Source organism: Osmerus mordax, chromosome 2, assembly GCF_038355195.1.
Source record: "Osmerus mordax isolate fOsmMor3 chromosome 2, fOsmMor3.pri, whole genome shotgun sequence".
Lineage (NCBI taxonomy): Eukaryota > Metazoa > Chordata > Actinopteri > Osmeriformes > Osmeridae > Osmerus > Osmerus mordax.
Window position 1 is genome coordinate 18,606,545 of NC_090051.1, and position 25,071 is coordinate 18,631,615.

At 51.4% G+C, this 25,071-nt stretch overlaps 2 protein-coding genes across 5 annotated transcripts in view; both read right to left on the reverse strand.

Moving 5' to 3' along the window:
• pard3bb (par-3 family cell polarity regulator beta b) overlaps window positions 1–15,601 on the reverse strand; it is a 74,078-nt gene extending 58,477 nt beyond the window's left edge. For 3 of the 4 annotated variants that reach the window (XM_067257623.1, XM_067257631.1, XM_067257614.1), the window contains exons 1-4: window positions 15,463–15,601; window positions 10,229–10,352; window positions 7,662–7,820; window positions 3,238–3,282 (exon numbers count right to left, since the gene is read on the reverse strand). In XM_067257623.1, the coding sequence (XP_067113724.1) occupies window positions 3,238–3,282; window positions 7,662–7,820; window positions 10,229–10,262 (238 nt within the window). In that variant the 5' untranslated portion in view covers window positions 10,263–10,352; window positions 15,463–15,601. The remainder of the gene's footprint in view (window positions 1–3,237; window positions 3,283–7,661; window positions 7,821–10,228; window positions 10,353–15,462) is intronic. The other variant, XM_067257638.1, reaches the window with a different exon arrangement.
• The window catches only part of LOC136967400 (partitioning defective 3 homolog B-like), a 30,048-nt gene continuing 17,494 nt past the window's right edge, over window positions 12,518–25,071 (reverse strand). Inside the window, 4 exon segments of the mRNA XM_067261165.1 lie at window positions 12,518–12,546; window positions 15,463–15,553; window positions 15,555–15,626; window positions 19,009–19,194. Coding sequence (XP_067117266.1) covers window positions 12,518–12,546; window positions 15,463–15,553; window positions 15,555–15,626; window positions 19,009–19,194 — 378 coding nt within the window.

A 25,071-nucleotide genomic window follows, 5' to 3' on the forward strand; every position in this document is an offset into this window, starting at 1 on the left:
GTGTGTGTGTGTGTGTGTCCGTGTGAGAGTTTTCAGCCCTCCTTGGCTGAAAAAACCATGAGTCAGGAGAGAGGTAATCTGGCAGTCAGGTGTTTGTGAGGATAGACAGAGAGAGAGAGTGATAAAGAGAGAGAGGGAGAGAGAGAGATTAGGAGACGAGGGGGGAGGGAGAGAGAGACAGAGAGAGAGACAGAGAGAGGGAAGGGGAGAGAGAGAGAGAGAGAGAGAGAGAGAGGCACTTGAGACTTGCTGAATCAGTTGTGAGCTGGGTCTGCACATTCTTCTATTTACTGTCTTGGCAAAACACACCAACATACCACTCACTTACCCCACCCCCCCCCCCCCCCCCCCCCCCGCTCCCCCCCCCCTCCTCCGCCCCACAACCCCCCCATCTCTCCCTCATTCTTTTTCTCAAAGAGAGCTTCCTCAGCAGAAATGTCACAAACAACACCTCCTTTACCCCTCTCTCTCTCACATTCACAAACACACACACACACACACACACACAAGCACATTATCATTTCTCCCCACAACAGTCTCATGTTTCCTGAGTACGGGAGCTCATTCCTGTGTGTTTGCGTCCAGAGCTATTCCCCCTCGTCCATCAGAGCAGCGTTCTGGCATGTTCTCAGCCCTGTCGCCCCTCCTCACCAGCCCCTCCTCCTCTCCAGCCCTTCTCCTCTCCAGCCCTTCTCCTCTCCAGCCCTCCTCCTCACCAGCCCTCCTCCTCTCCAGCCCTCCTCCTCTCCAGCCCTCCTCCTCTCCAGCCCTTCTCCTCTCCAGCCCTTTCTCCTCTCCAGCCCTCCTCTCCAGTCCTCCTCACCAGCCCTCCTCCTCTCCAGCCCTCCTCCTCTCCAGCCCTTCTCCTCTCCAGCCCTCCTCACCAGCCCTTCTCCTCTCCAGCCCTCCTCCTCTCCAGCCCTCCTCTCCAGCCCTCCTCTCCAGCCCTCCCAGAAGGCTCCAGAAAGACCACGGAAGGGAGGAAGTGCGAGAGAGAGAGGGAACGGGCGTCGATGTCATGGCCTGTCAGCAGTTGTGCGTGAGATGCAGTCACACGTATGATTTAATAACAGCATAAGAGAGATAAAGAAAGAGAGAGAGACAGTCAGAGAGAGGGAGTGAGAAGGAGGGAGGGATAGGGAGAAAGAGAGAAAGAGAAGGAGGAAAAGAAAGCGGGAGGGAGGGATAGAGAGACTGACCTGCAGCTGCAGAAGCTGCTGGAAAAAGATAAGGAGAGATAGAGACCAGGGGAAACTCTCCCAGCCTCCCTCTGTCTTCCTCCCTACCTCCCTCCCTCTCTTTCCCTCTCTCCCTCCTTCTCTCTTCCTCTCCTCTCCTCACTCCCTTCCCTTCTCTTCCTCTCTCTCTCCCTCCTCCTCTCTTCCTCTATCTCTCGCTCGCTCTTCACCCTCTTCTTTCACTGACATCCCAAAGTGGAAAGTAGAGTGTGTGTGTGGGTGTGTGTGTGTGTGTTGGTGAAAGAGAGGCCACGGCCAGACTAGCCCAGCCCCGGCCTGGCTGAAGCCCTCCGTGAGTATGTTCTAAGATCAAGAGTCTGGGTCTCCAGCCACTCTGCTGGCAGGGCACTTCAACATCTGCTCCCCCCCAACACCCACACAGACGGCTGGCCATATGCTAGGAGACAAACTTTCCCAACTTTGCAAATGCATGTTTTGCAAACCGCATACATATGAATAACGGCTAGGCGATGAATGAAAGGTGGATGTCAGCTGAATAAGACGTCTTGGAATATCTTCTCTTTGTGGGAGAACATTCCTGTTGACCTTGGGAGTGCTCAAGTCAGTATGTTTGATATCAAATTGCAGGGATTTACAATTGTAATAGTTTCCCTGCTCAATACGTTTTACCACAGAAGTTTGGTATGTCTATACTCACACGCACACACACACTGCGGCAGTAGGCATGCACACACACACACACACACACACACACACACACACACACACACACACAAACACACACACACACACACACGTACCCCTGTCAAGCCCTGATCTCTCTAAATGAGGGCACATAGTTGGCTCATGTTGGAGTTTGGTGAAGGTAGTTGTGGTTGAGTTGTGGTTTTGGAGGGTGTGAGTGTGCGTATGCTTGACTTTTTGAGTGTGTATGTGTTGGAGGGTCTAACTGCCAGTTTATTCTTGTCAGCAAAATATATTCCCATGATGCAGTGTTCCAGGGATCTATGCCTCCCGGTCCAACAGAGGAGTGGAGAGGAGAGGAGAGGAAAGATTGGAGAGAAGAGAATCAGAAAGGGGAAGAGAGGAGAGGGGAAGAGAGGAGAGAAGGGGAGAAGGGGAGAAGAGGAGAGGAGAAAGGGGAAGAGAGGATTTAGTGAGGGTTAGAGAAGTGGACTAAGTGGTACACACACATACACAGATGCAGACACACACACACACACTCACACAGACAGACTCATTAATCCTTCGTAATGAGAACAGCAGTCGTAACAACAGCAGTAACAATGGCCAAGGAGAACACATGCCAATCTATCTGCTAATCCTTCTCTCTTCCTGTTTATCTCCCAAATAGATCTGCAAGGACAAACCAAAGGGTAACACAACTCACTCACACACACAGACAGACAGACAGACAAACACACACTCCCTCACATACACTCAGACAGATCAGGGTGAGGAGTGGATAAACTCCTGGAGTTGTCTCGAGCAGAGGCTTGTATACTGGAGGGTAGAGGTAGGAAGGGACAGGACTACACAACATGGAGGTGTAACACACCCACACATGCAGGCAGAGACAGGCTGGACCAGAAACCCCCTTGTCAGCAGCACCCACCCCCCCCCCCCACCCAGCACCCCCCTTCCTGTCAATAACCATTAGAGTGTACATCAGTAAAACGCAAGGCAGTATGGATTGCTGTATTAACTGTATTAGCCTCCCATCCTTTAACCTGCATTCGGGGATACACTAACTCAAACCACACACACACACACACACACGGCAGAGCCCCATGAGTCCCAGGGCAGGTTTCAGGTTCCTGTGACAGAGAGCGTTGTAGCTGCTGTGTGTGACAGAGGCCTGAGGCCTTACGGAGAGTTCTCTCATATTGGAAACCCCCACTGCTACAGTCGACACTCTTATGATGACTGGATGGCATATGAAAGGGTACAGTGGTGTCTGTGTGTGTGTGTGTGTGTGTGTGTGTGTGTGTGTGTGAGAGAGAGAGAGACGGAGGTTGGAAAAGAGAGCATTGCTTACCTGACTTGTGCTCTGCCAGAGATGCCACATTGCTTTCATCTGCCACTGGAAGACAAACAGAGAGAAACGCATTCAGAGAGAAGCTTTTGGGAAAGACAGGCAGTCAGAGAGACAGGCAGACAGAGAGATGCTTCCAGAAAGGCAGGCAGTCAAGTCAGAGAGACAGGCATTCAGAAGGACAGGCAGTCAGAGATACAAGCAGTTAAAGAGAACAGGCATTCAGAGAGACCAACACTCAAGAAAGGCACCATGCAGCAGAAACAGGGTTAGCTTTAAACCGACCCTAATCACAAACACATGTCTGTCGAGGAGCCTGAAGATTGTCTGTGTGTGTGTGTGTGTGTGTGTGTGTTTATTTGTGTCAGTGTGTGTTAAAGAGTGGATGTTGCCACCTGTACAGAGATGTGCTGTAGAGAGTGGGAGAGAAAAACAATGAGGTGCTGAGTCGCACGCACACACAGACACACAATCTATTCCATCTTAGTTCTCTGGGTTGGGAAAGAACACTATTAGAGGAGAAAATAAACTCTTCCCTCCAAGTTCCTATGCGTAAGAATATAGAGAATCTGAGCAGTCTAAGTGGCTCCCCCTAAAAAGTCCCCAACATGTTAGGCAGTTAAGCCTTAATATGAGAGATGGGGGATGAAGTCTTCAGTTTGGCAGCTGGCATGTGCACTGCAGAGTAACACATTTATTTTCCCAGCACACACTTCGGTTCCAAATGCTTCTTTTTTCCCCTCCCGGAGTGGCGTTAAGTCAATTTTCGTGCCACCGAATTCCCCTTCTCTCCATGTTGACCACAGCTCAGGCTGCTAACGCGGAACATATTTAATTCCAGTTGAAATCTGCGCACACACATGCACACATGTATGCACACACGCACAGTACACACACACACACACGTGCACACACTTGTTAGGCTTGGTTCTCATTACAGGGGTATTTAGATGCTGTAGTCAGGTCTGTGTATGTTTAGCAGCATACGTCTGCGGCTAGCCAGACAGACAGCCAGCCAGCCAGCCCAGACAGCCAGCCAGACAGTCAGACAGCCAGCCAGACAGCCAGAGTGCCTACATCAGCACCACAGCATGCAGTGCCACGTTGATAGAGCATGAGGCAGAGGGGACCTGGGACTGTACAGTAGAACAGGCTCTCTTAAAACATGGGGATCATTTCACACGAGTAGAAAAACCAGACAGACAGACAATCATGAAGTCAGCCCGCTAGTCAGCCAGCCAGCCAGTCAGCAACCCAGACAGCCAATCACAGGCCTGTTTACAGAAAAAAAAAAACTGCAGCACCAAGGATGTGTAGCCTTTGTTATGGGGGCCTTCTGATACTGGTGTGAAATTGCAGAATCATAACAGCATTCCCTCTGTATGAACAGGGTGTACACTCCCCTCTGTGAGAAGCCATATGAGGCTAGGCTGGCCTATAGGAAGCCATAGGCTCTGGAGCTAATGGGACAAATCCATACACTGCTGGTCTGTGGCAACAGGAGAAAGGAGAGAAGCTGAGAAAGGGAGGGGGCAGTCAGAGAGGGAGAGAGAGAAAGAGAGAGGGAGGGAGAGAGAGAAAATGAGAGAGAGAAGGAGGGAGAGAAGGAGAGAGCGAGAAGGAGGGAGAGAAGGAGAGAGCGAGAAGGAGAGAAAGAGTTTAATCCAGAGAAACAGGATTTACAGGGAGGCTGCCAGCCTGAGGAATAGCACCACAAGCTACAATAATAGGTTTTCATTACATCCCAGTCCTTTTAAATAATCCCTTACATTTTTTATGGGGTAAATTTCTCCAGAACAGAAGAGAAAAAAGCAAGCAAAATAAAATTGAAAAAGCAGTCGTACAAAATGGATTTTGCACAACAAACTAAGCGCGAGGACAAAGACAAACAAAGAACCGTTCAGTGCATGGATACACACACACACACACACACACACACACACACACACACACACACACACCATCTTTCTGACTAGGAAGGACATTGTATCAATCAGCTCCACTCAGCAATGCGTAGACTATTACTGGAGAGGATTCAGGAGGGGCTGGACGGAGGAGAGGGAGGTTAAGAAGGAGGAAGCAGAGGAGGCTGGAAGCAGATGACGATGAAGGCATCAGGGCCTTAACTGACAGGATGATCTCTCCACCACTGTCCTGCGTGAGACAGGTGTGTTGGTATGAATAGAAATGTCTACATGGATAACAGAGAATACACTAGGGTAACAGGTGGGCTCTGGGCTATGTGTGTATGTATGTGTGTTGCATTCTGCAGCTACTGTAGGCTGGCTTTGGGGGGGGGGGGGGGGGGGGGGGGGGGGGGCTCCCTGAGGAAAAAAGAGGAAGTGAGAACTAGGAAGTGACCTCAGAGCAGAGCAGACAGTGGGGTGCCATGGTCTCATTCTATAGGATGTGAGAGGAGGGAGAATGACACAGAAGAAGAAAGGAGAGGGAGGGGGGATGAAGGGGTGGAGTATTGGAGAAGTGAAGAGGAAACCTGGGTAATAAGAAAACATCAGCCGTGTGCACGCGTGCGGCGTGCGTGCGTGTGTGTATGCTCGCTGGTGTTTTGACATGCGCGAGCGAGCACATGCAGTAGAAAGAAATCAAATATGGAAACCTAATGAAGTGCAATTGAAATTCTGCTGCATGTAGTGTTTTAACAGAGTGAAACATCCATTCCACACCCCTCCCTCCCTCCGCCCCCACCCCTTTCTGTCTTTCTTTTTCTCTCTTTCTCTCTCTCTCCCTCTCTCTCTCCTCTCTCTCTCTCTCTCTCTCTCTCCCTCTCTTTCTGTCTCTCCCTCTTTATTTCTGTCTTTCCATCTTTATCCCTCCCTCTCTCTCTCTGTCTGAGGGAGGATCATTTTTTTTAAATAAAAAAAAGCGGATAATAGGGGTCATACTTGGTTAATATGTGGAAATGTACCGCACTCTTCCTTTTTATATGGTGTGCATTCTCAATTTGGGGGCGATCGGAGCCATGGCAGCTATAAAGGAAAATGACTTCTCAGAGCCGAGAGCGTCTCATCTCTATTTCACTCAGGTCTCCTCCCCCTCCTAGCCTGCCCACGGCCCAGCGGGCACACACACACTCATCAACTCTCTCCCCCTCCTCACACATATCCCTGCTCTCTCTCGTCCCTCTCTCGCCCCTTCCATACCTAGAGCTCCATATCTCACCTCGTGTGTCACTCCTCTAGCCCTGGTCTCCATGTCTCCCTCTGCCAGGACATGCTCACGTTGGCAGTGCTACAGGAACTCACGCGCTAGGGGTTCATCTCTAACGACTGCTCTCCCTCCCACCTCCCACCAGTCTCACTCTCCTCTCTCGTTCCCTCCTCAAACCCTCCCCCCCCGCTCTCTCTCCCTCTCCCCTCCGTTCTTGGGCGACATTTGCATATATCATCTCTTAGTCTCAGAAGGAATCACACCTGAGTATAAGTCACTCTCTCTATAATTCTCCGCCTTCTTTTCCTTCCTTCCCTTCCCTCTCTCTCTCTCTCTCTCTTCTCTCCCTCTCTCCCTCTCTTCTCTCTCTCTCTCTCTCTCTCTCTCTCTCTATCGCTCTCTTCTCCATGCTAAGGTGAACAGCAGCCGTCTCCCACTTTCAATTAAAATACAATCCAAAGTCTCTATTATTCATGAACTAAAAGGGGGATTTTTTTAGCTAGATATGTATTATTAATCTGCCAGCCCTCCTCCTCATCTCCAACACACTGCCAGCCCACCAGGACAAGCCACCAAATGACTTCTGGGTCTTAGGTGGGATCAAACCGTGTCTGGAACTGACTGCTGGTTGGCCGGCTGACCGACTGGCCAACTGGCTGAGTGTCTGTCTGCCTGCCGCCTGTCCATCCGCCCCCCCCTGCCCCCCCACTCGTCCCCCGTTCCCCCTGCCCCCCCCACTCGTCCCCCCGTCCCCCCTGCCCTCCCCACTCGTCCCCCCCGCTCCCCCCCTCCCTCATACAGGGAAAAGTCATCCAATCGGCCTGACTATAAAAATCCACAAAAACATTCCCATTATGTGTTCAGATGAGGTCCCGTGAGCTGTGCTCGTTATGCTGTCTGAGAGCCCAGGGCTGCATCTGATAGGCTGGCGTTATTAGATTGGAGGGATGATATTTGGAGGTAAAACACAGATTAATCGTGTTTGGCCTAAGAGGGCCATTGATCTGCCTCCTAACGTGCACTCAGGCCCGTCGCTAGCCGTTTAATAGCAGCAGGAGATGGCAGGCTGGCACAGGCAGACGGCTGGATCACACTCTCCTGGGACAACACCAGGGCTGCTTTCACCAGCATGGATGAATGACCGCGTTTGTGTTTGTGTGTATGTGTGTGTGTGAGTTTGTGCATGTGTGCACGCCCGCGGCATGTACGCATCTACGTGTGTGTGCTTATGTACGCGTGTGTGTGTGTGTGTGTCTTACCCAGATCCATGCTCTTGGAGGACTTGACGTGGTGGTACTGAGGCTGGGCCTGCTGGTGCTGGTCTGGTCCTGGGGGGGCTGTGGCCAGGACCAGGCCCCGGGGGGAAGCTCCTCCTCCTCCTCCTCTTCCCCCCATGTGGCCGTAGCTTCCATTGGACACTGGGTGGCGACAAGACAGCGCGATTACTGGGAGGATCTTGTGTATGCTAATGTATGGACGCTAATGTGAAGTTTGCTTGGGCGTGTGTGTGTTTTGCGCACACACGCTTGGAGTGTGTGTGCTGAAGAGTTTGTGCGGCGCATGTGTAGGTCGCTTGCGTTGATCAGTGGTGTGTGTGCTGAGTTTGGAGTAGATTAGTGTGTTGGCTAACAACGCCGCCCGGAAACAAACAGTGTGTTTAGAGAGAGCAGCCGTGGAGACAAATGGAGAGGAGCAGGCGGTTGAGGGGAGAGATGGATGGTGTGTGTGTTTAGCATTACACTGCATTAGCATCAGCCTGCTTAGCTGTGCAGCACTGAGTCTCATTGGCTCTCACTGGCTCCGGACTTTTCCGGTTAGCCAATCGAATGTCTCCCCTGAGGGTGCTACTGGGCTGTGGTTGGCTGAGGCTCACGGCAACTTGTGGCAGATGCGTGTAGGTGTAATGTTTTGGAGTGTGTGTGTGTGATGTTTGTGTGTGTGTGTGTGTGTGATAGAAGGAAGGGATATGGCTTTCTGTCTGTTTGATGGAGGGTTTGTGTTGAGCCACAGTAGGGAGAAGAAATCCCTGCTGACAAACTGATACATCACAGAGTTCAGCGTCCACGCACACACACACACACAGACACACACACAGACACACACACACAGACACACACACACACAGACACACACACACTCATCATTCCTCATAACCCCAGCCTAGCCTGCCTAGCTGCCTCCTATTATTACTGCATAGCTCATAGGATGTGTGCGCGCGTGTGGGGGTGCATGTGTGATGCATTACAAACAGAGCGCCTCTCTCCATCATCTCCTGAAGACAACTTTCCACTGAAGATAAACTGATGGCGGGAAGAGCAAAACAAAGTGCCTACTCTCCTCTGCCTCTCCTCCGCTGATGTCTGCTGATCTCTCTCTCCTCCTCTCTCTCCGTCTCTCTCACGGAGCAAACACACAAACACACACGCTAGTATCTCCTGGAACCAGTAGAAATAAGACATCTCCAGTTTAGATGATGGATCAATACACTGTACTGTGGAGGAGACATATTTATCCTCACCACCTGTGCCAGCCAATCCCTGGACACCCCCACCCGCCAGCCAATCGCAAAGCTCTCCCATCCGAGGTTAAGTGTCCTCTTATCTCCGGTATTAGGACACATCAGGATGATTTTGTTTAGGCAGAGTTCTGGTTATGAGGGTCTTTCTGAGTCTAGGGGGTTCTTCCCAAGATAGATGTGTGGCTGTGTTTACATATACTACATAGGACTATGTTTCCATATACTACATAGGACTCACCCAAACACTCAGACTGGAGCTCTAGGGCTAGCTAGCAGCTATGCCTCACCCACACACACACCCCCACACACACACGCACACACCCACACACATTGTGTTTGACCTGACCTTCAGCAAGCCCCACAGAAGCTCTGAAGAACATGTTATCGTGTTAAATAGATCTTGGTTACCAAGGACACAGCACTTAGTGAACAAAGATATGGTGGTTCAGAGGAGTGAGTTTATGTTAGAAACCACTCTTTTTGGTTGCCAGGTTTGGCAATTAAAGCTCTCAGGGGAGGCAGAGAAAGCCGTAGAAGGCAGACAAACACACACATCAGCATACATACATATGGAAAGATTCATTAACTGGAATTTATTCTTCTGCAAACACACACACACACATACACACAAACATCCGTGTTAAAATATTCTTTATAGTTTTAATGTGAACTTCCCAGTACCGCTCTCTGGGAGAGCTTCTTCGGCAAATGAAAGACTTGATTATACTCTGTGTTAACGAGTCCTAAGTTAATGCAGCCCAGAGAGTATCTTTCTTTCCTTCCCTCTCTCCCTCCGATCGTATAACCCCTTTGACGGGAGGGTTTCAAGGTCATAGCTGTTTATCCACAAACGAATAATAGCAAACATTTCCAAAATAGCTGTTTAAAAGCAGAGCGGCCTTGCTACAGACGCTGCCACAATGGTAACGTGAATATTATGCGCGCGCACACACACACACACACAAATCTGCACTGCGAGCAAAAGCGTGAGTGAACAGGTAGGAGGAAAAGAGGATTTGCGGTTTTGAGTGTGAGATGGATGTGAGGTGAGGTGATGTAGAGTGTACGAGTCTGAATCTCCAGGAATAGATCACTGCTGACTCTGGGGAAACAGAGAAGGGGATGGGGGGGGGGGGGGGGAGAGAGAGAGAGAGAGAGAGAGAGAGAGAGAGAGTGAGAGAGAGAGAGAGAGAGAGAGAGAGAGTGAGAGAGAGAGAGGAGAGAGAGAGAGAAAGAGAAGGAAGAAATAGATGAGAGAAGGTGCAGATAATACTGGCAGCAACATTTCTCTACGGCACTCCAACTCACAAGTAGATCTCTCGTAGAAGCTATTGGTCACCATGGGGAGTTGGGCGGAACTATTGACTGGGCTGACCAATCCTTGGTGGACGAAAGAGCCGTCAAACGACCGATTGGGTGACACATGGTATTCCTGTTTAAGAGAAAGAGAAACAAATTAATAAATTAGAAATTGGCCCAGAACATTTTGTAACCATAATGGAGTGATAAGCCAATATAAAAACATATCAAATCACACAATATCATATCAAAACTAAACAATTATAACTTTAATGCCAATTTGCTTGCACAAATGTGACTGTGATTGTGTTGCATGGTCACGGGGTTTACTGTAGTGTTCAGAGAGAGAGAGAAAGAGGGAACACAGAGGAGGGTAAAGTGGAGAGGTGGAGAGAGAGAGGGGGAAGTAGAGAGAGAAGGAGAAAGGGAGGAAGAGAAGAGGGATGAGGAGAGAGAGGGGGGGAAGGAGAGAGGAAACAGAGGAGGGAAAAGAGGAGAGGCAGTGGAAAACAGAGGAGAACGAGTGAGTTATTGGAGGGTGAACGAACAAGAGAGAGAAAGGAAGAAAAAAAGAGAAAGATGGACAGATCGAGAGAAACAGAAAGAGGGCTAGTGGTCATAAAGAGTCTTCTTCATTATGCAGATCAGTCCGGCTGTCGGGACTGTGTGAGGGGTTGGAGCCAATCAGGGAGATTTAGTGATTTCATGTGAGCAGCTCAAGGGGAGAGTGAGGTAATTCATGGCTGATGCGGCCTCAGGACCAGATGACACTGAGAGATATGGGCATGGCCACCAGTGGTGGACTAGCAGCCAGCAAGACAAGGAGCTCAACAACTGTGTTCTAATGAGCTGCTCACACAGCACACAAACACACACGCAGGGGCACGGACACACACACAGAGAGAGAGAGAGAGAGGTATGAATGTGCATTAAGGAATCCTGTTTTCTTGGAAACATGGTATTTTATGTGTCGACAGTAAAAGCCAGCACGCAGACTGAAGCAGGAAACATCTAATTCACAGTGACAGCGATGCAGTGGGGCTCAATGAAAACAACATCATGATTAAATGTTCACTCAGATCAGGGCCAATAGAGCTGTAAAGACATTAAAACACTTTCCAACAGCTCACTTCACAGACAGCCTCTCTCTTTCCCAGCTCAATGTTGGCGAGGTGGGGCCATGGTTGGCAATGGGGCGGGGGGGGGGGGGAGGTGGGGCATGCTGGCGAGGGGGGGCTGGGGATATAGGGAGCTCCAGCAGGGGAGGGGGAGGTTTACTGAACTGGCACTGGAGTCTGAGGGGAGGGGGTTGTGTGGAACGGCCAGGAAGTAGCACCAGCAGAGGGAGAGAGTGAGGGTGCACACGAGTGTGCATGTGTGGGATGGGTGAGGGGGCGACTAGGGAGAGGGGACATAGTGGAACAGCCTTAGATACTAACAGAAAGAAGGGGGGGGATACCGGAACAGCCATAGATCGACTTACAGAGAGGAAGGGGGCCAGTGGAACAGCTAGGATGCTCCCGGCTGCCAGGAGAAGAGAGGAGGGATGGAAGAGAGAGAAAGAAGAGGAGAGCTGAGAAGAGAGCGGAGAGAGAGAGAGAGAGACAGTGACGGGGCCTAAATGAGATTACAGGAGGATCAATGAGGATTCCCCAGCCAGCCAACTCCTCCATTTGTCTGTTTCCCTTCAAACAGCACAACTCCACTGCCACAATCACACTAAGGGGCCTACGAGCCAGAGGAGGAGGGGGGCATCAGTGGAAATTAACAGGAACTCACCAGAAGTGGGGGGGTGGAGAATGTTTTTAAAGGAGGTGCACATCAAAGGAGGTGTGTGTGTGTGTGTGTGAGCGTGTGTGTGCGCCAACATCGAGATTTCTGCAGCGGCAGCAACATATCTGTTGTAGTATGTACCAGGAATGATGAAGGCCAGAACAGTGAGAATTGCTACAGTATGGGAGCTGGGGATGAAACCCTGGCAGAAAGAGAACGCCAAACACACCACAGGCACGCACGCGCACGCACGCACGCACACACACACACACACACACACACCAGGGCCGTCCATACCCTCTACAACAACAGCTGGCTACACAACCTTTCCTGGCAGTGCTTCAGTACCGAACCACACACCATCAACACAACAACAGCCCTGATATCCTTGTAGTTATACATCCTTCCTGATTCCCAGACATAACTCTTCCTCCTCAACAGGCCTGGACTGACTCCACTAGACTCTCTCTCTCCTTCCCCCTCGTTCCCATCTCTAGACACTTCGTTAGCGGGAACACAGGTGTGTCACATGTCGACGGCCTCCTCCTCGCTTCCTGGGACAGCCGATGCGGGTGGGGAGCGGGACCGTGTCACGACACCATCTATCAGGTGCTGACGGACGGTGGAAGAGGGTCAGGAAACGACATTGTCTGTCCCCTCATCTCTCCTGTTTACCAGACACAACTGTCACAATGGAGACTCGAAGCTGGACAGCTAAGAGGGTGTTGGGAGATGGCTAGATGATTACATCATATTGTCTTACTTCCTTCCTGGTTCGCTCTCATGCCCAAAGCATTCTCCTCCCCTGTCCCCCAGAAAAGCTGTGCTCCCTTCCCAAACTCTTATCCTCCTGCCCCATTTCTCCTCCTCTCCACCCCTCACTCCCTCCGCCCCAAAAACTGGTGACAGGACAGAGCCTCAGGAGACCCGGCGAGACGCTGGAATTGAAGATTCCGATACGCTGAAGCATTTGAACTCCCTTCACAGCTAGCCGAAGAGACAGGGCGGGAACAAATGCGGTGGATGGATGGAGAGAGAGAAACAGACAGTGAGAGAGAGAGACAGAGAGAGACAGAGAGAGACAGTGAGAGAGAGGAGACAGAGAGAGAGACAGAGAGAGAGACAGTGAGAGAAAGAGAGACAGAGAGAGAGAGAGAGAGAGAGAGAGAGAGAGAGAGACAGAGAGAGAGACAGTGAGAGAGAGAGAGAGAGAGAGAGAGAGAGAGAGAGAGAGACAGAGAGAGAGACAGTGAGAGAGAGACAGAGAGAGAGACAGTGAGGAGAGAGACAGAGAGAGAGAGACAGAGACAGAGAGAGAGATAGTGAGAGAGAGAGAGAGTAGTGAGAGAGAGAGAGAGAGACAGACAGTGAAAAGGAGGAAGACAAGAGCTGTGCGCGGGAGAGCAGAGGAGATGAGAGAGGCCGTTGTGGTTTCCCACGGCCCGCGGGGCTCCGTCCCAGAGTCCTCTCCGTTTGTCAGTGTGACGGTGACAGTCAGCGTGTCTCACCGCCAGGCTGCAGGGCCACATCACACCATCTTAATCACATGACAATAGGGGGATTTATAACCCGCTGCATAAAACAAAGCACCCTGGTAGGTCCCCTCTCGCAGTCCACCCACCCACCCACACACACCCCCCAGGCTTGAGGAGCTGTCTCTGGGCTGGGGGGGCTGCAGACAGACCCTGGCTATGGTGGGTGAGCTAGCCAGATTTCATTAGCAGGGTCTGGGGGAGTAATGGGATTAGGAGTGGGGTATTTAGCTGGCTGGTAGCTGGGGAAGACTGCTGACAGCACTCTGATTAGATCTGCAAAGGGTGGGGGATGAGAGCATTTCACTACAGGATAGACAGATTGAGAGGAGAGGAGAGGAGAGGAAAAGAGAGGCAAGGCGAAGAGAGGAGAGGAGAAGAGAGGCGCTCTGATCTGCTAAAAGCCTCCATATCTGTGCCAACCGGGGCTTTTAGGGAACCGCCAATCTCTTTGTTCATCTCTCTCGATCTCTCTCTTTCTCGCTCCCTCTCTCTGTCTCCTTTCAGCCATTTTCCAACCCGTTTTAGAGAATCAGTGGAAACGCGTACGCGGCTCTTTGATGTCGCTAACAGCGTTCATCAGGCTATTGATTGTCAGACCAGCCCACCTTCTCCTCACGCAGCTCCCAGGCAGCTCTGGGAAGCTGGGGAGACGGGGTGCGCCGGGCTCAGCACGGAGGGGCATGTGGGGCTCTCATAAGAACAAACATGTTTTATTATTCTCCGAGGCAGGGGGAGAGAAAGGGAGAAGGAGAGCGAGGAAAAGAGAAAGCGGGAAAAAATAGAGGTAAGAGGGGGAGAGAGAGAGAGAGAGAGAGAGGGGAACATGAGAGAGACAGAATGAGGAGATGAAAGCAGAGGAGAGAGGAGAGGAAGACAGGCGGGAGGAGAGGTGGTGATGGGCGCTCACGGGAGGCTGGACAGGCGGCCATAAACCCCCCCCCCCCCCCACCCCCCCCCTGGACACAGACCATTAAAACATCATCTACATGGATGGCCTGTTTATGAGGACAATCGCACAGCCCGGCCCCTCCACACACACGCACCCACCCCCCACACACACACACACTCAGCACTATGGGTAGCCATAACCATAAATATAACCAGCACAGTGTGTGTGCTAGTGACTGTGTGTGTGTGAATGACTGGTTCTCTAGGTCTGTGACGGTCCATTGTCCAGCATCATTAAAAGATAGTTTTGAGCAATGGAGGCTTGCTTTGGGATTGAAAATGTGAGAGATAGAAATAGAGAGAGGGGGGAGAGAGAGCAAGATAATGTGTGTGGTGGTCCTGAGGGGGGTTGGGGGGGGCAGGGAAGGGGGGGGGGGAGAAGCAGCATGGCCTGAGGACTGGAGTCTGCAGGACTGTCCCCGCTATCACCCCAGTGATAGAGCTCTGCCTGAACAATGCAGTTATATCATTGTGTGTACGCGTGCTGTGTGTGTGTTTGTTGGTGTGAGGGCAGACTGAACACATGTAGTTAATATTCCTGTGTGGGCGATACAGCTGCACCAAGCACCAGCCTGGAGAGTGATATAACCTCCCAGCTTATTCATATCTTTCAACACTCTTATTCCAGTGCACACACACACACACAATCCTTTTGGCCTTGACTGCCCTGTAGGAAAAATAGAAATACATATTTCTCTGGTGTTCAGTGCACGGTGAGAAAAGAAATATCATTTATAGCTGAACAGGCCAGAATCTCACATTGTGGCAGTGAGCACACATTACACTCTCTCTGGCTCCCCTGTGTGCGTGCGTGCGTGTGTAAGTATGTGTGTGTGTGACCCAGTCAGAGAAGATCCTCTCAGCAGCTCCGTCAGGTGTGAATGGCCTTTCAGGTGGAACCCTCTGAAAACACTGAGCCCACCAGCCCTGGTGGGAGTATATGTGTGTGACTTTGTGTGTACTGTGTGTGTGTGCGTGCGTGTGCACCTGTGGCAGGGACCCGCAGCAGCACCAGCTGGATCATGCCCCTGGCGTTGCCCTCGTGGGACATGGACCTCCTCAGGGTCTCCATGGCCTCTGTGGTTGGACCGGCCCAACAAGGACTCCCCGTTCACCGCGATCAGCTGGTCGTTGACGCGCAGACGCCCGTCCTGTCACACAGACACACACACACAGACAGATAGACAGACACACACACAGACAGACACACACACAGACAGACACACGTTTGCCTGGTTAAATTCACACCACTGTTGACAGAGAGAGAGACCTGTTGGAGATGTACCTTCCAGGGTGTGTGTGTGTCTGTGGTCCACTAGTGGCACATTAACAGACGTGCATATTACACAGCCAGAAAGAAGCTCTGGGGTTGATAAGCATGAATATTAATTACATCCTTCAGATCTCACACTCTCTTATCTCTGGCTCTATATGAGAGAGATAGAGAGAGAGAGAGAGAGAGAGAGAGAGAGAGAGAGAGAGAGAGAGAGAGAGAGAGAGAGAGAGAGAGAGGAGAGAGAGAGAGAGAGAGAGAGAGAGAGTAAGCGTGTGATTACGTGCATGTCACTGTGTGTTCGATCCATGCATGTTTCCATTTGTGTGTGTGTGTGTGTGTGTGTGCGTGTGTGTCTCCAGGCTTTGCGTAGCTAGGTGCATTAGAGGGTTCAAGTGGGAGATGAGAGCGACGTGTCATGTGTGGAGCGGTGGAGCTGCAGTGAGCTGATGTGGAGCTCTCTGACAGTCGACAGACACATGCAGCCTGTCGTCAACACTGACGACGATAGAATCACATTCTGGAACTTCTTTTCAACGTCTGTGAGAGCCGTGAAACTTTTGTGAAAATGTGTCTTGTTAGTATCAAAACACAGCCTGGTCTATTTTTTTTATATCAAAGCATTGAATCCAGAGTACACTCACCGTGTATGAACAGATATGGGCGTGCGAGTAAATACAAAAGGACAGTATCAGAGCTTGGTATGATGCCGGTGTGTCTCATAGACATGACACAGTGAGCATGTCAACATGGTAGTGTATACTCCTGGAGTAAACAATGTGCCTACCCTGCTACTGGAGACAGGGCATTGTGGTCTCATGCTAGCATTAGCCTGCCCTGCTACTGGAGACAGGGCATTGTGGTCTCATGCTAGCATTAGCCTGCCCTGCTACTGGAGACAGGGCATTGTGGTCTCATGCTAACATTAGCCTGCCCTGCTACTGGAGACAGGGCATTGTGGTCTCATGCTAACATTAGCCTGCCCTGCTACTGGAGACAGGGCATTGTGGTCTCATGCTAACATTAGCCTGCCCTGCTACTGGAGACAGACACCTGTTGGAGTCCCAGCAGAGCAGACGTCTCCGTCCAGACACCCAGGAATAACCTTGTACCCTAACCTGGCCCTGGCCAGCCACACACCACCAGACTGGCCCAGCACACACCACCTGTCTCCTAGACTGACCCTTGACCCTGCTAATGGACAGCGTTGATTGGTAGGACCCTGTCTGACCTAGAGAGCCCTGATTGGTAGAGCTCTGTCTGACCTTCTGGGACTCTGGTTAGGCAAGCAGTAGACATTTCTGGACAGGGGCTTGAACCTACATACGTGTGTGTGTAGTCTGAGAGATAACAACCCTTATGACAAATTCACCAGTGACTCACTGGAGCTCATTTAACCCTGGATATTAATTGTCCTATTACAGAGAGTAGACTTGCACTCTCCCCCCCCCCCCCCCCCCCCCCCCACACACACACACACAGACATCATTAGACAGAGACAGGGACAAAGGTCAGGGTCACTGCCACCAAAAAATATTGTAAGTAAATAGCATGCAGATGGATGATTATCTGTGAATGTGTGCATGTGCAAGAGAGAGTGTATGTGTGTGTGTGTGAGAGTGTGTGGGTGTGTGTGCGTGAGTGAGACCACCACACTGCATTTCAAACCTGCATCTTCTCAAAAGGGGACAGACGGCTCCATACACTGCCGTGAGCTGTAGCTACATTTAGCCCAGACTGCTGGAGGGAGATGCCGGGGGGATGAGGAGGAGGGGATGAGGCGGGGGGGATGAGGCGGGGGAGGGGGGGGGGAGAAGTGACTGAACGTGGAGATGAAAGAGAGAGGTGAAATAGCACGAGGAGACGCAGCAAGGACACCAGTTATCCCGGAAACGCTCTCTCCCTCGGCATCAGAGAGGCTCCACACACTGATCAATGTGTCCACTTAGCGGGGAGAGAGGAGCTGTTATTAAACAGGGGCGTCCGGCGGGTCCGATCCGGTCTGCTCAGGCTTCCTCTCCGTGTTCCATGCTCCTCCAGGTTAGCTGGTTACCCAGAGATGGAGGGAGGCATCTTGTGTGGTCTTCACAACATCTTCAGATTCTTTTGCGGTGTCTGAACTGCGAATTAATGTGCGGTGTGTAGGCGTGTGTGTGTGTGTGCGCGTGTTTGTGGGAGTGTGTATGTGTGGGAATGTGTGTGTGTGTGTGAAGAGTGCTGGGACTGAGCTGAGAGACACGTCCCACCCACAGACTGGGGACAGCTCCAGCTAATTAGCAGGGGTCTTTACAGTTTTTAATTAGTCTGAACGCAGCAGAGAACAGGGACAAGAGGGGTGGGGGGGGGGTGGGGAGGCGGTGGGGGCGGGGTGGGGGGGGGATATTAATTAATAGAGTTTTAAGAAGGACTCTCGTCTTTGGGAAGGAAGCAAGTAGGTCAGATAAGAGGCTGGCGTGTGACAGGAGGGAGGCCTCGTGCTCCACCTCATCCTCCTCCTCATCCTCCTCCTCATCACCATCAGGAAGCGTGTGAACGAGCAGCCGGGACTGAGCCAGTGAGCAGCCACACCAACATGCTCTGCCTGACCGTGCAGTGGGGTCCGGCCCACCTCTTCCCTCTACCACGCACGGCGGACACATCGAGTAGTCCACGCACTCGGGAGTGTGTCAGGAAGAGGTCAGGCACGGAGTTGAGAGATGAGGGCAGTGTGTGTGTGTGTGTGTGTCAGACAGCCTCAGGGCCGGGGAGCCACCAGGCCATACGGCCTCACTCCCGTCGACCCAGAATGCACCCTGCTGATGGAACTTTGGTGTGTCAGTGACAAGGTCAGGGCTGGCCTAGGGGGTCAAGGGAACTAAAGCACCAGAGGTCGAGGGTCAAGGGAACTAAGACACATGTCTGGGACAGCTGAGAGCGCTGCTATTGGTCAGCAGCACCTGTGTCCATCCTATACAACTGACACATAAATATAGATGGACATTGTGAACAGACATGCCCCCATCTCCTAAGCAAATAAGGAGCCAGACTCATAATGGGTTTATGAATGAACCCTCTGCTTTGTATTTTAACAGCATGGGCTGGGATATTTCTGGGATATATATTCACTGATCATGTTCATGATATTTTACAGACTGGACAATATTATAAGTGTATACTCCGGAGGTAGTGTTTGATTGGGGGTTTGTGCAGACTTGTATAAACACGCATGCACACACACACAAACAGATACGCACACCCAGAAACACACACACACACACTACCTTGTAGGCGGCCCCTCCGTGGATGATGGACTTGATGAAGATGCCCAGGTCCTCGCCCGTCTCCCTGGACTTGTTGCCCTTCAGGCTGATGCCCAGCCCAGCCGAGCCCGTGTCGTTGAGGGGAACCTCGAACATCAGCTGCTCCTTCCCGTCCTCGGAGAACACTCCCCCGCGAGGCTGCTCCTCCTGCTGACCCGAGGGGGGGGGGGGGGCAGGGGAGACCAGAGGAGAGATGGGGGGGGGGGGGGGGGGGGTTAGCTCAAAAATAAAATAAAAGGTAACAATCTACAGTGGGCTGGTTTCTCGTTCTCTCTCAGAGCTGTTTCTGTGTAAATACAGAGGGAGATGGGGACTCTTTACAGAGGCTGAAACCATTACCCATTCCCTTTTTCTTCATCTTACCATTTTTGTTTCTATAATGCCAGTGAAATCATTTCTTCTGAAAATTTCAGTTTCAGAATGAGAGAGTAGGAGACAGAAGAGAAATGCCCGTTATTATCTGTAGAGTAGATGAAAAACACTGTCTTTTGTCGCCAGGGAAACAGAGCAGTAATGAGTGAGGGTGCCTCTGTTCTGCTCCCAGACTTATTTTCCCCAGAGAGAAGAGAAAAGAAAAGGAGAGGAGAGCTAGAGAAAAAGAGCCAAAAATTGAAGAAAAAAGGTAGATGAAAGCCTGTATTTGATCTTGTCTAATGGTCCTGCGAAACAGGTACTGTAGCGTGGGTGTTCCAAACACACGGCTAACGAAGAGCCGTCAAACCCTGGCAACCTTGTCAAACCTGCAACACAACTCAGAGTTTCGGTCTATACAGTAGGTTTGAAGCACTCAAAGTTATTATCTTAATCTCCGACCACTCCCAGGGCTGAGGCTTGCGTCGTAAAAAACCCCCTCTCCGTCCTCCTGGAGAGAGAGAAGCCCTGACACACGTAAACGCCGGGGTAGGTGGAATATGAGAGAGACGGACTAAGTCTGTGTGTGTGTGGGTCAGCAAGGCTCGCCTTAGAGCTGTTTACTGTAAGATCTGGGCTTTATACGCATTAATGGACACATAACCTCCGCCGCTGGCCTGATCCCCCACCCCCCCCAGTCTGGAAGACCCCCAACAGGGAAAACCTCACCGGGGAGACAGAGGAGAGTACGACCTTGGGAGGAGCAGAGGCTGTTTGGAACTACAAAAAATATAAAACCAAGAAGATGGCTGGCTCGAAAAGCAAGAGGATGTGTCCTTGGTCTAACGGTGAGTTGAAGAGGATGTGGGTCCAGCGTATTGACCCCCAGGGTCTATAGCGTGGTGCTACGCTGCTATACATAGCTGCTGTAACAGCTGGGCTGAACAGAGCCTGTTCTGGGGAGGGGCTTCCTGTGGAGGCTGGGATGAAAGGCCTGTAGCGGGGGGGGGGATGTCCCTCTGACTGTCTCCTATTGTGTGTGCGTGCATGTGTGCTTATCAAGCCCGGACACAGCAGGGGGCCCAGGGCCTTGTTTATACTAAACACACAGCACCTCGGTGTGTCAACAAACATGTGGCTCCAGGCGCGAGGTGTCCCCAGGGGGGGGGGGGGGGGGGCATGGGCAGCAGAGCATCTCTTGTCCTGAATGGGACAGCAGCTAGAGGAGGGAGGAGGAGTGTGACGGAGCAGAGCGCAGGACAGATGTTCTCACGGAGAGACAGGAAGGAGGACGGGTCGCGGGCACCGAGCTCCGGGCTTCACTCACGCACACACACAGTGGCCCCGCAGGGCGCAGAGCAGGGCCCCGAGCAGGGGCTGCTGGGACGACAGGCCGCGGAGCTCTGTGAAGTGGAGGGGGGGGTGGGGAGTACAGGGAAGAGCTGTTTACAATGCTAAAAACAAACGGCGCTCTCGCTGCTAGAACGGCTGCCGCTCCATTGAAACGCTTCGATTGTGTTTTCTATAAATGCTGCCCTGGGTTTTACCGCCTAGGGAGACGGAACACATCCCTTTGTCAGGAAAGTCTATCAGACAGAGGTCTTTTTAAACAGATGAAAAGCATTATTTTGGTCATTTAGCATTAAAATGGTATTTTCCAGAGGGCTGGCTGCATTAGTGAAAAAGAGGCTGACATTCAATTACGCAGATGTGTGTGGGACTGAACTATGGGGTGGTATCTACATAGCCAATCACAGACAGCCAGGGAACTTGGCCTATTAATCCTGTTAATGGTCATCAGAGTGCAGGGGCTTCACACTCATGCACACACAGCACAGAACCATCCTTTATACTAAGACACATACACACACACATGCACACACACAGAACCATCCTTTATACTAAGACACACACAGCACAGCACAAAACTATCATTTTATATTAACACACACACACACAGACACCAGAAGGAAATAGGGATATCAGACTCCAACCTAGGAGGCACAGTGGGGACAAAGGAAAGAGAGAGAGAGAATGACACATAGTGAGACAGAAAGAGAGAGAGGAAATACACAGAGAGAGAGAGAGAAAGAGAGAGAGAGAGAGAGAGAGAGAGAGAGAGAGAGAGAGAGAGAGAGAGAGAGAGAGAGAGAGAGAGAAGGAAAGAGAATCCTATACTCATTAAAAGTGTGAGATTCCCAGGCCTTGTCCTTGTCCAGGCTGCCAGTGAGGAGCGACGGGCCTCTGACTGCACAGCTCTCCAGCCCAGCACTTCCCACAGGCTGCGTTTGATACGTGTCATGTCTTTTACTGAGGTTTAACTGAGCTGTCATGTTTCTCTCACGACGGCTAAGCCCTCTGGTCTATCATTTGATGAACCGGCCTGTGGGAGGGGTACTCCAGTGTGGGTGTGTGTGTGTGTGTGTGTGTGTGGAGAGGGTGGCGGGGTACTGCAGCACTGTGTTGGTGTGTGGTGTGTGTGTGTGTGTGTGTGGAGGGGAAGCCCACACACTGACACTGGAAGGGAGAGTTCCGTGCCCCAGACTCTCACCAGGCCAGAGAGACGAGGCCTGGTGTGTGTTACATGCGGTCGCACACACACCAGAGGTCCATTTTAACAGGCCCAATGGGACAGTACAGACCAGAACTAGTCTGTCTGAGAGTGATTAACAGCCCACCAGAGGACCCTATACAGCAGAGGAGGGGTAGAGAGAGAGTGAGAGAGAGAGAAGAAGAGAGAGAGAGAGAGAGAGAGAGAGAGAGAGAGAGAGAGAGAGAGAGAGAGAGAGAGAGAGAGGAGAGAGAGAAAGAGAGAGATTTCCATCATGTGGGGACCATGCACCGTTGACCTGTCTCCTGTCAAGTTAGACTACACACACAGACGCATAGTGCATAGACAGGACACACACACTTCCACAGGTCTACTGTATGTTGTTCTGTTGGGGGCATGGCAGGCATGGCAGGCAGGGGAGGCAGGGGAGGGCAGGGGAGGGGGGGGGCGTGATGGTGTATGTAAGATGAGTCATGAGTACTATCACACTTTCTAATGGCTGAATAATATACAATAGTTAATAGTCGATGTTGCTGTATGTGGTATTGGCGGGAATGCTGTGCTGTGTGTGTGTGCGTGTGTGTGTGGGACTTTACCAACCACAGGGCCAAGGAGTTGTTAAACCCTGAATCAACACTGTGTGTGACAGAGAGAGAGAGAGAGAGAGAGAGAGAGAGAGAGAGAGAGAGAGAGAGAGAGAGAGAGAGAGAGAGAGAGAGAGAGAGAGAGAGAGAGAGAGAGAGAGAGAGAGAGAGAGAGAGAGAGAGAGAGAGAGAGGAGAGAAATGGGGGGATTGCATTGAAGAGAAATATTGTATACTCCACTGGGCACATGACAAATCCTATGGAGAGAATTCCAGACTGTGAGAGCCTGTGTGTGTGAGTGTGTGTAGGTGTGTGTGTGTGTGTGTGTTCTGGCAGGTTCCGGGGGGATGCCAGATGGAGGGATATACAGGGAGGTCAGAGTGATGGCGATATCATGATAGGGATGAAGGGATGAAGGGATGACAAGGAAGAGAAAGAGAAATGGAAGATTGATACTGTTGAGGATTTCAAGGAAACTGTTCAATGAAGTCGTTTTGTCCGTCTGCGTGCGGCCAGCTGCTGTGTGTGTGTGTGTGTGTGCAAATGTGTGTGTGTGTGTTTGTATCAGAGAAGAGAGAGTGGGCTCACGGTAGCAGATCTTGCTTTGTGCATCCACAGCATCCTGCTCTGCTTCATGTATTCTGTCTGTCTGTATACAGTCTGGACACTGATCAAGGCTCTGCTCTGGGATGGGAAAGGAGATTAGAAAGTGAAGTGAGACGGTGAGAAATGAGAAAAAAAGAGAGAGTGTGTGTGTGCCCGCCTGTGTGTGTGTGTGTGTTTGTCTGTGGGGGGAGTGCAGGAACAATGAAACCATGTGTTTTTTATTTCAACATAGATGTTCCTTTTGTTATTCCAACACGCTTGATTTCAGCAGTGAGCAGGTGGTGGTGACACTAGCTGGAGGTGCACACAATAATCCAATGTTTATGTGTGTGTTTGAGAGTGAGGGGTGAGTGTGTGTCTGTGTATGGGCATGTATGTGTGGGGTGTGTGTAGTGTGTGTGTGTGTGCATGTGCGTGGGAGGTGCTGTAAAGTCTTTGTTCTACACAGACTTGATGCATTAACACAGCCTGGCAGATGGAGGGGAGGAGCGAAGATGCTAGTCAGTCCATCACGCCAGTAACCACAGCAGGTCCACTTCTCCTACAGCACCGTCTCTGAGGGCATCTTAGAGGGCATCCAGGCCTTCGACTTCACCCAAACCCTTTGGTCCTGATGCTGAAGTGGACCTCAGTTCTCATGAGGCTTTACTCCATCTTTTAGGATGGCCAGCTGTCGTTATTGGGCCAATGCTTGATTGGATTATAGGTCCGTCATGACAGACCTATTAGTGCAGACGTGCCAGGGTAAACAGAGCGATAGCTGAGGGGGGTGTAGAAGAAGTGGACATCAGAGTGGGGGGGTAGGGGGCGGCCCCTCTGCTCAGGAAGCCCGCTGGGAGTTCTTAGTTTTGGACCAACTGTCCCCTTTAGAAGAACCTTCCTGTCCTCTCCCTCTCTCCCTCTCTGTCTCCCCCTCTGTCTCCCCCTCTGTCTCCCCCTCTGAGCCCCCTCTGAGCCCCCTCTGTCTCCCCCTCTGTCTCCCTCTCTGTCTCCCTCTCTCCCTCTCTGCACTCCTCTCTTATCTAAACCCACATGCATACAGCTGGATGTTTCTTCAAAAGAAGAAAGGAGGACACTGTCCCCGTCCCTGCTCCTGTGCCGGGCCCGAGGCGGGTTTCATCTGAAGGGGGTTTTCCAGCTCCGGAGTGGTCCGGGCAGTCCATAAGACAGGCCAGGGCTCTGAGTGGCTGCAGCAGACATCAAAGGGCTTTATTGAGGAAGTAATGCAGGTGGCAGGAGGAAGTCTGGAGGAGAGATCAGCAGAGCTGCCAAGGTCTGACGCAGGGGATGTGCTCCGCTACTCTCCTCCAGAGACTCTGGAGAGGAGAGGCGGCGCGGAGCCCACCAACACTCCATTAGAGCTACCCAGAGTGCACTGCTCCGAAGAGGGAGGGCCAGGGGGAGATAAGGCTACACTGACACACACATACGCACGCACACGTACACACACACACACACACAGACATCCACACGCACGCACAGAGCACTCCTCCAGTGTGAAGCTGTATCAGAGAGAGATTATGTGCAGCATGTTGGTTTGAGGAGCTGGCAGTGTGTGGCATTTAAAAAAAGGAGAGCAGCTTAAAGTCTGGCTGCTCTACTGGCAGCTATAAATACTAAGGCCTTTGTTCCACTGACAGACAGATGCTGCATATCAACCATCACCCCACCTGCCTGCACACACACACACACACGCACACACACACACACGCACGCACACACACACACACGCACACACACACACACACACACGCACGCACGCACGCACACACGCACAAACAAACAGAGGCTGATGAGCTGACAGGACCCCTCCCACCCAATCCCATAGGGTAGAGAAACACACACACACACACACGTAGATTTGAACACAGACACACACACTTCTATGCACTTACACGCAAACAGTGTCTACTACGCATCTTCCCTTCACGG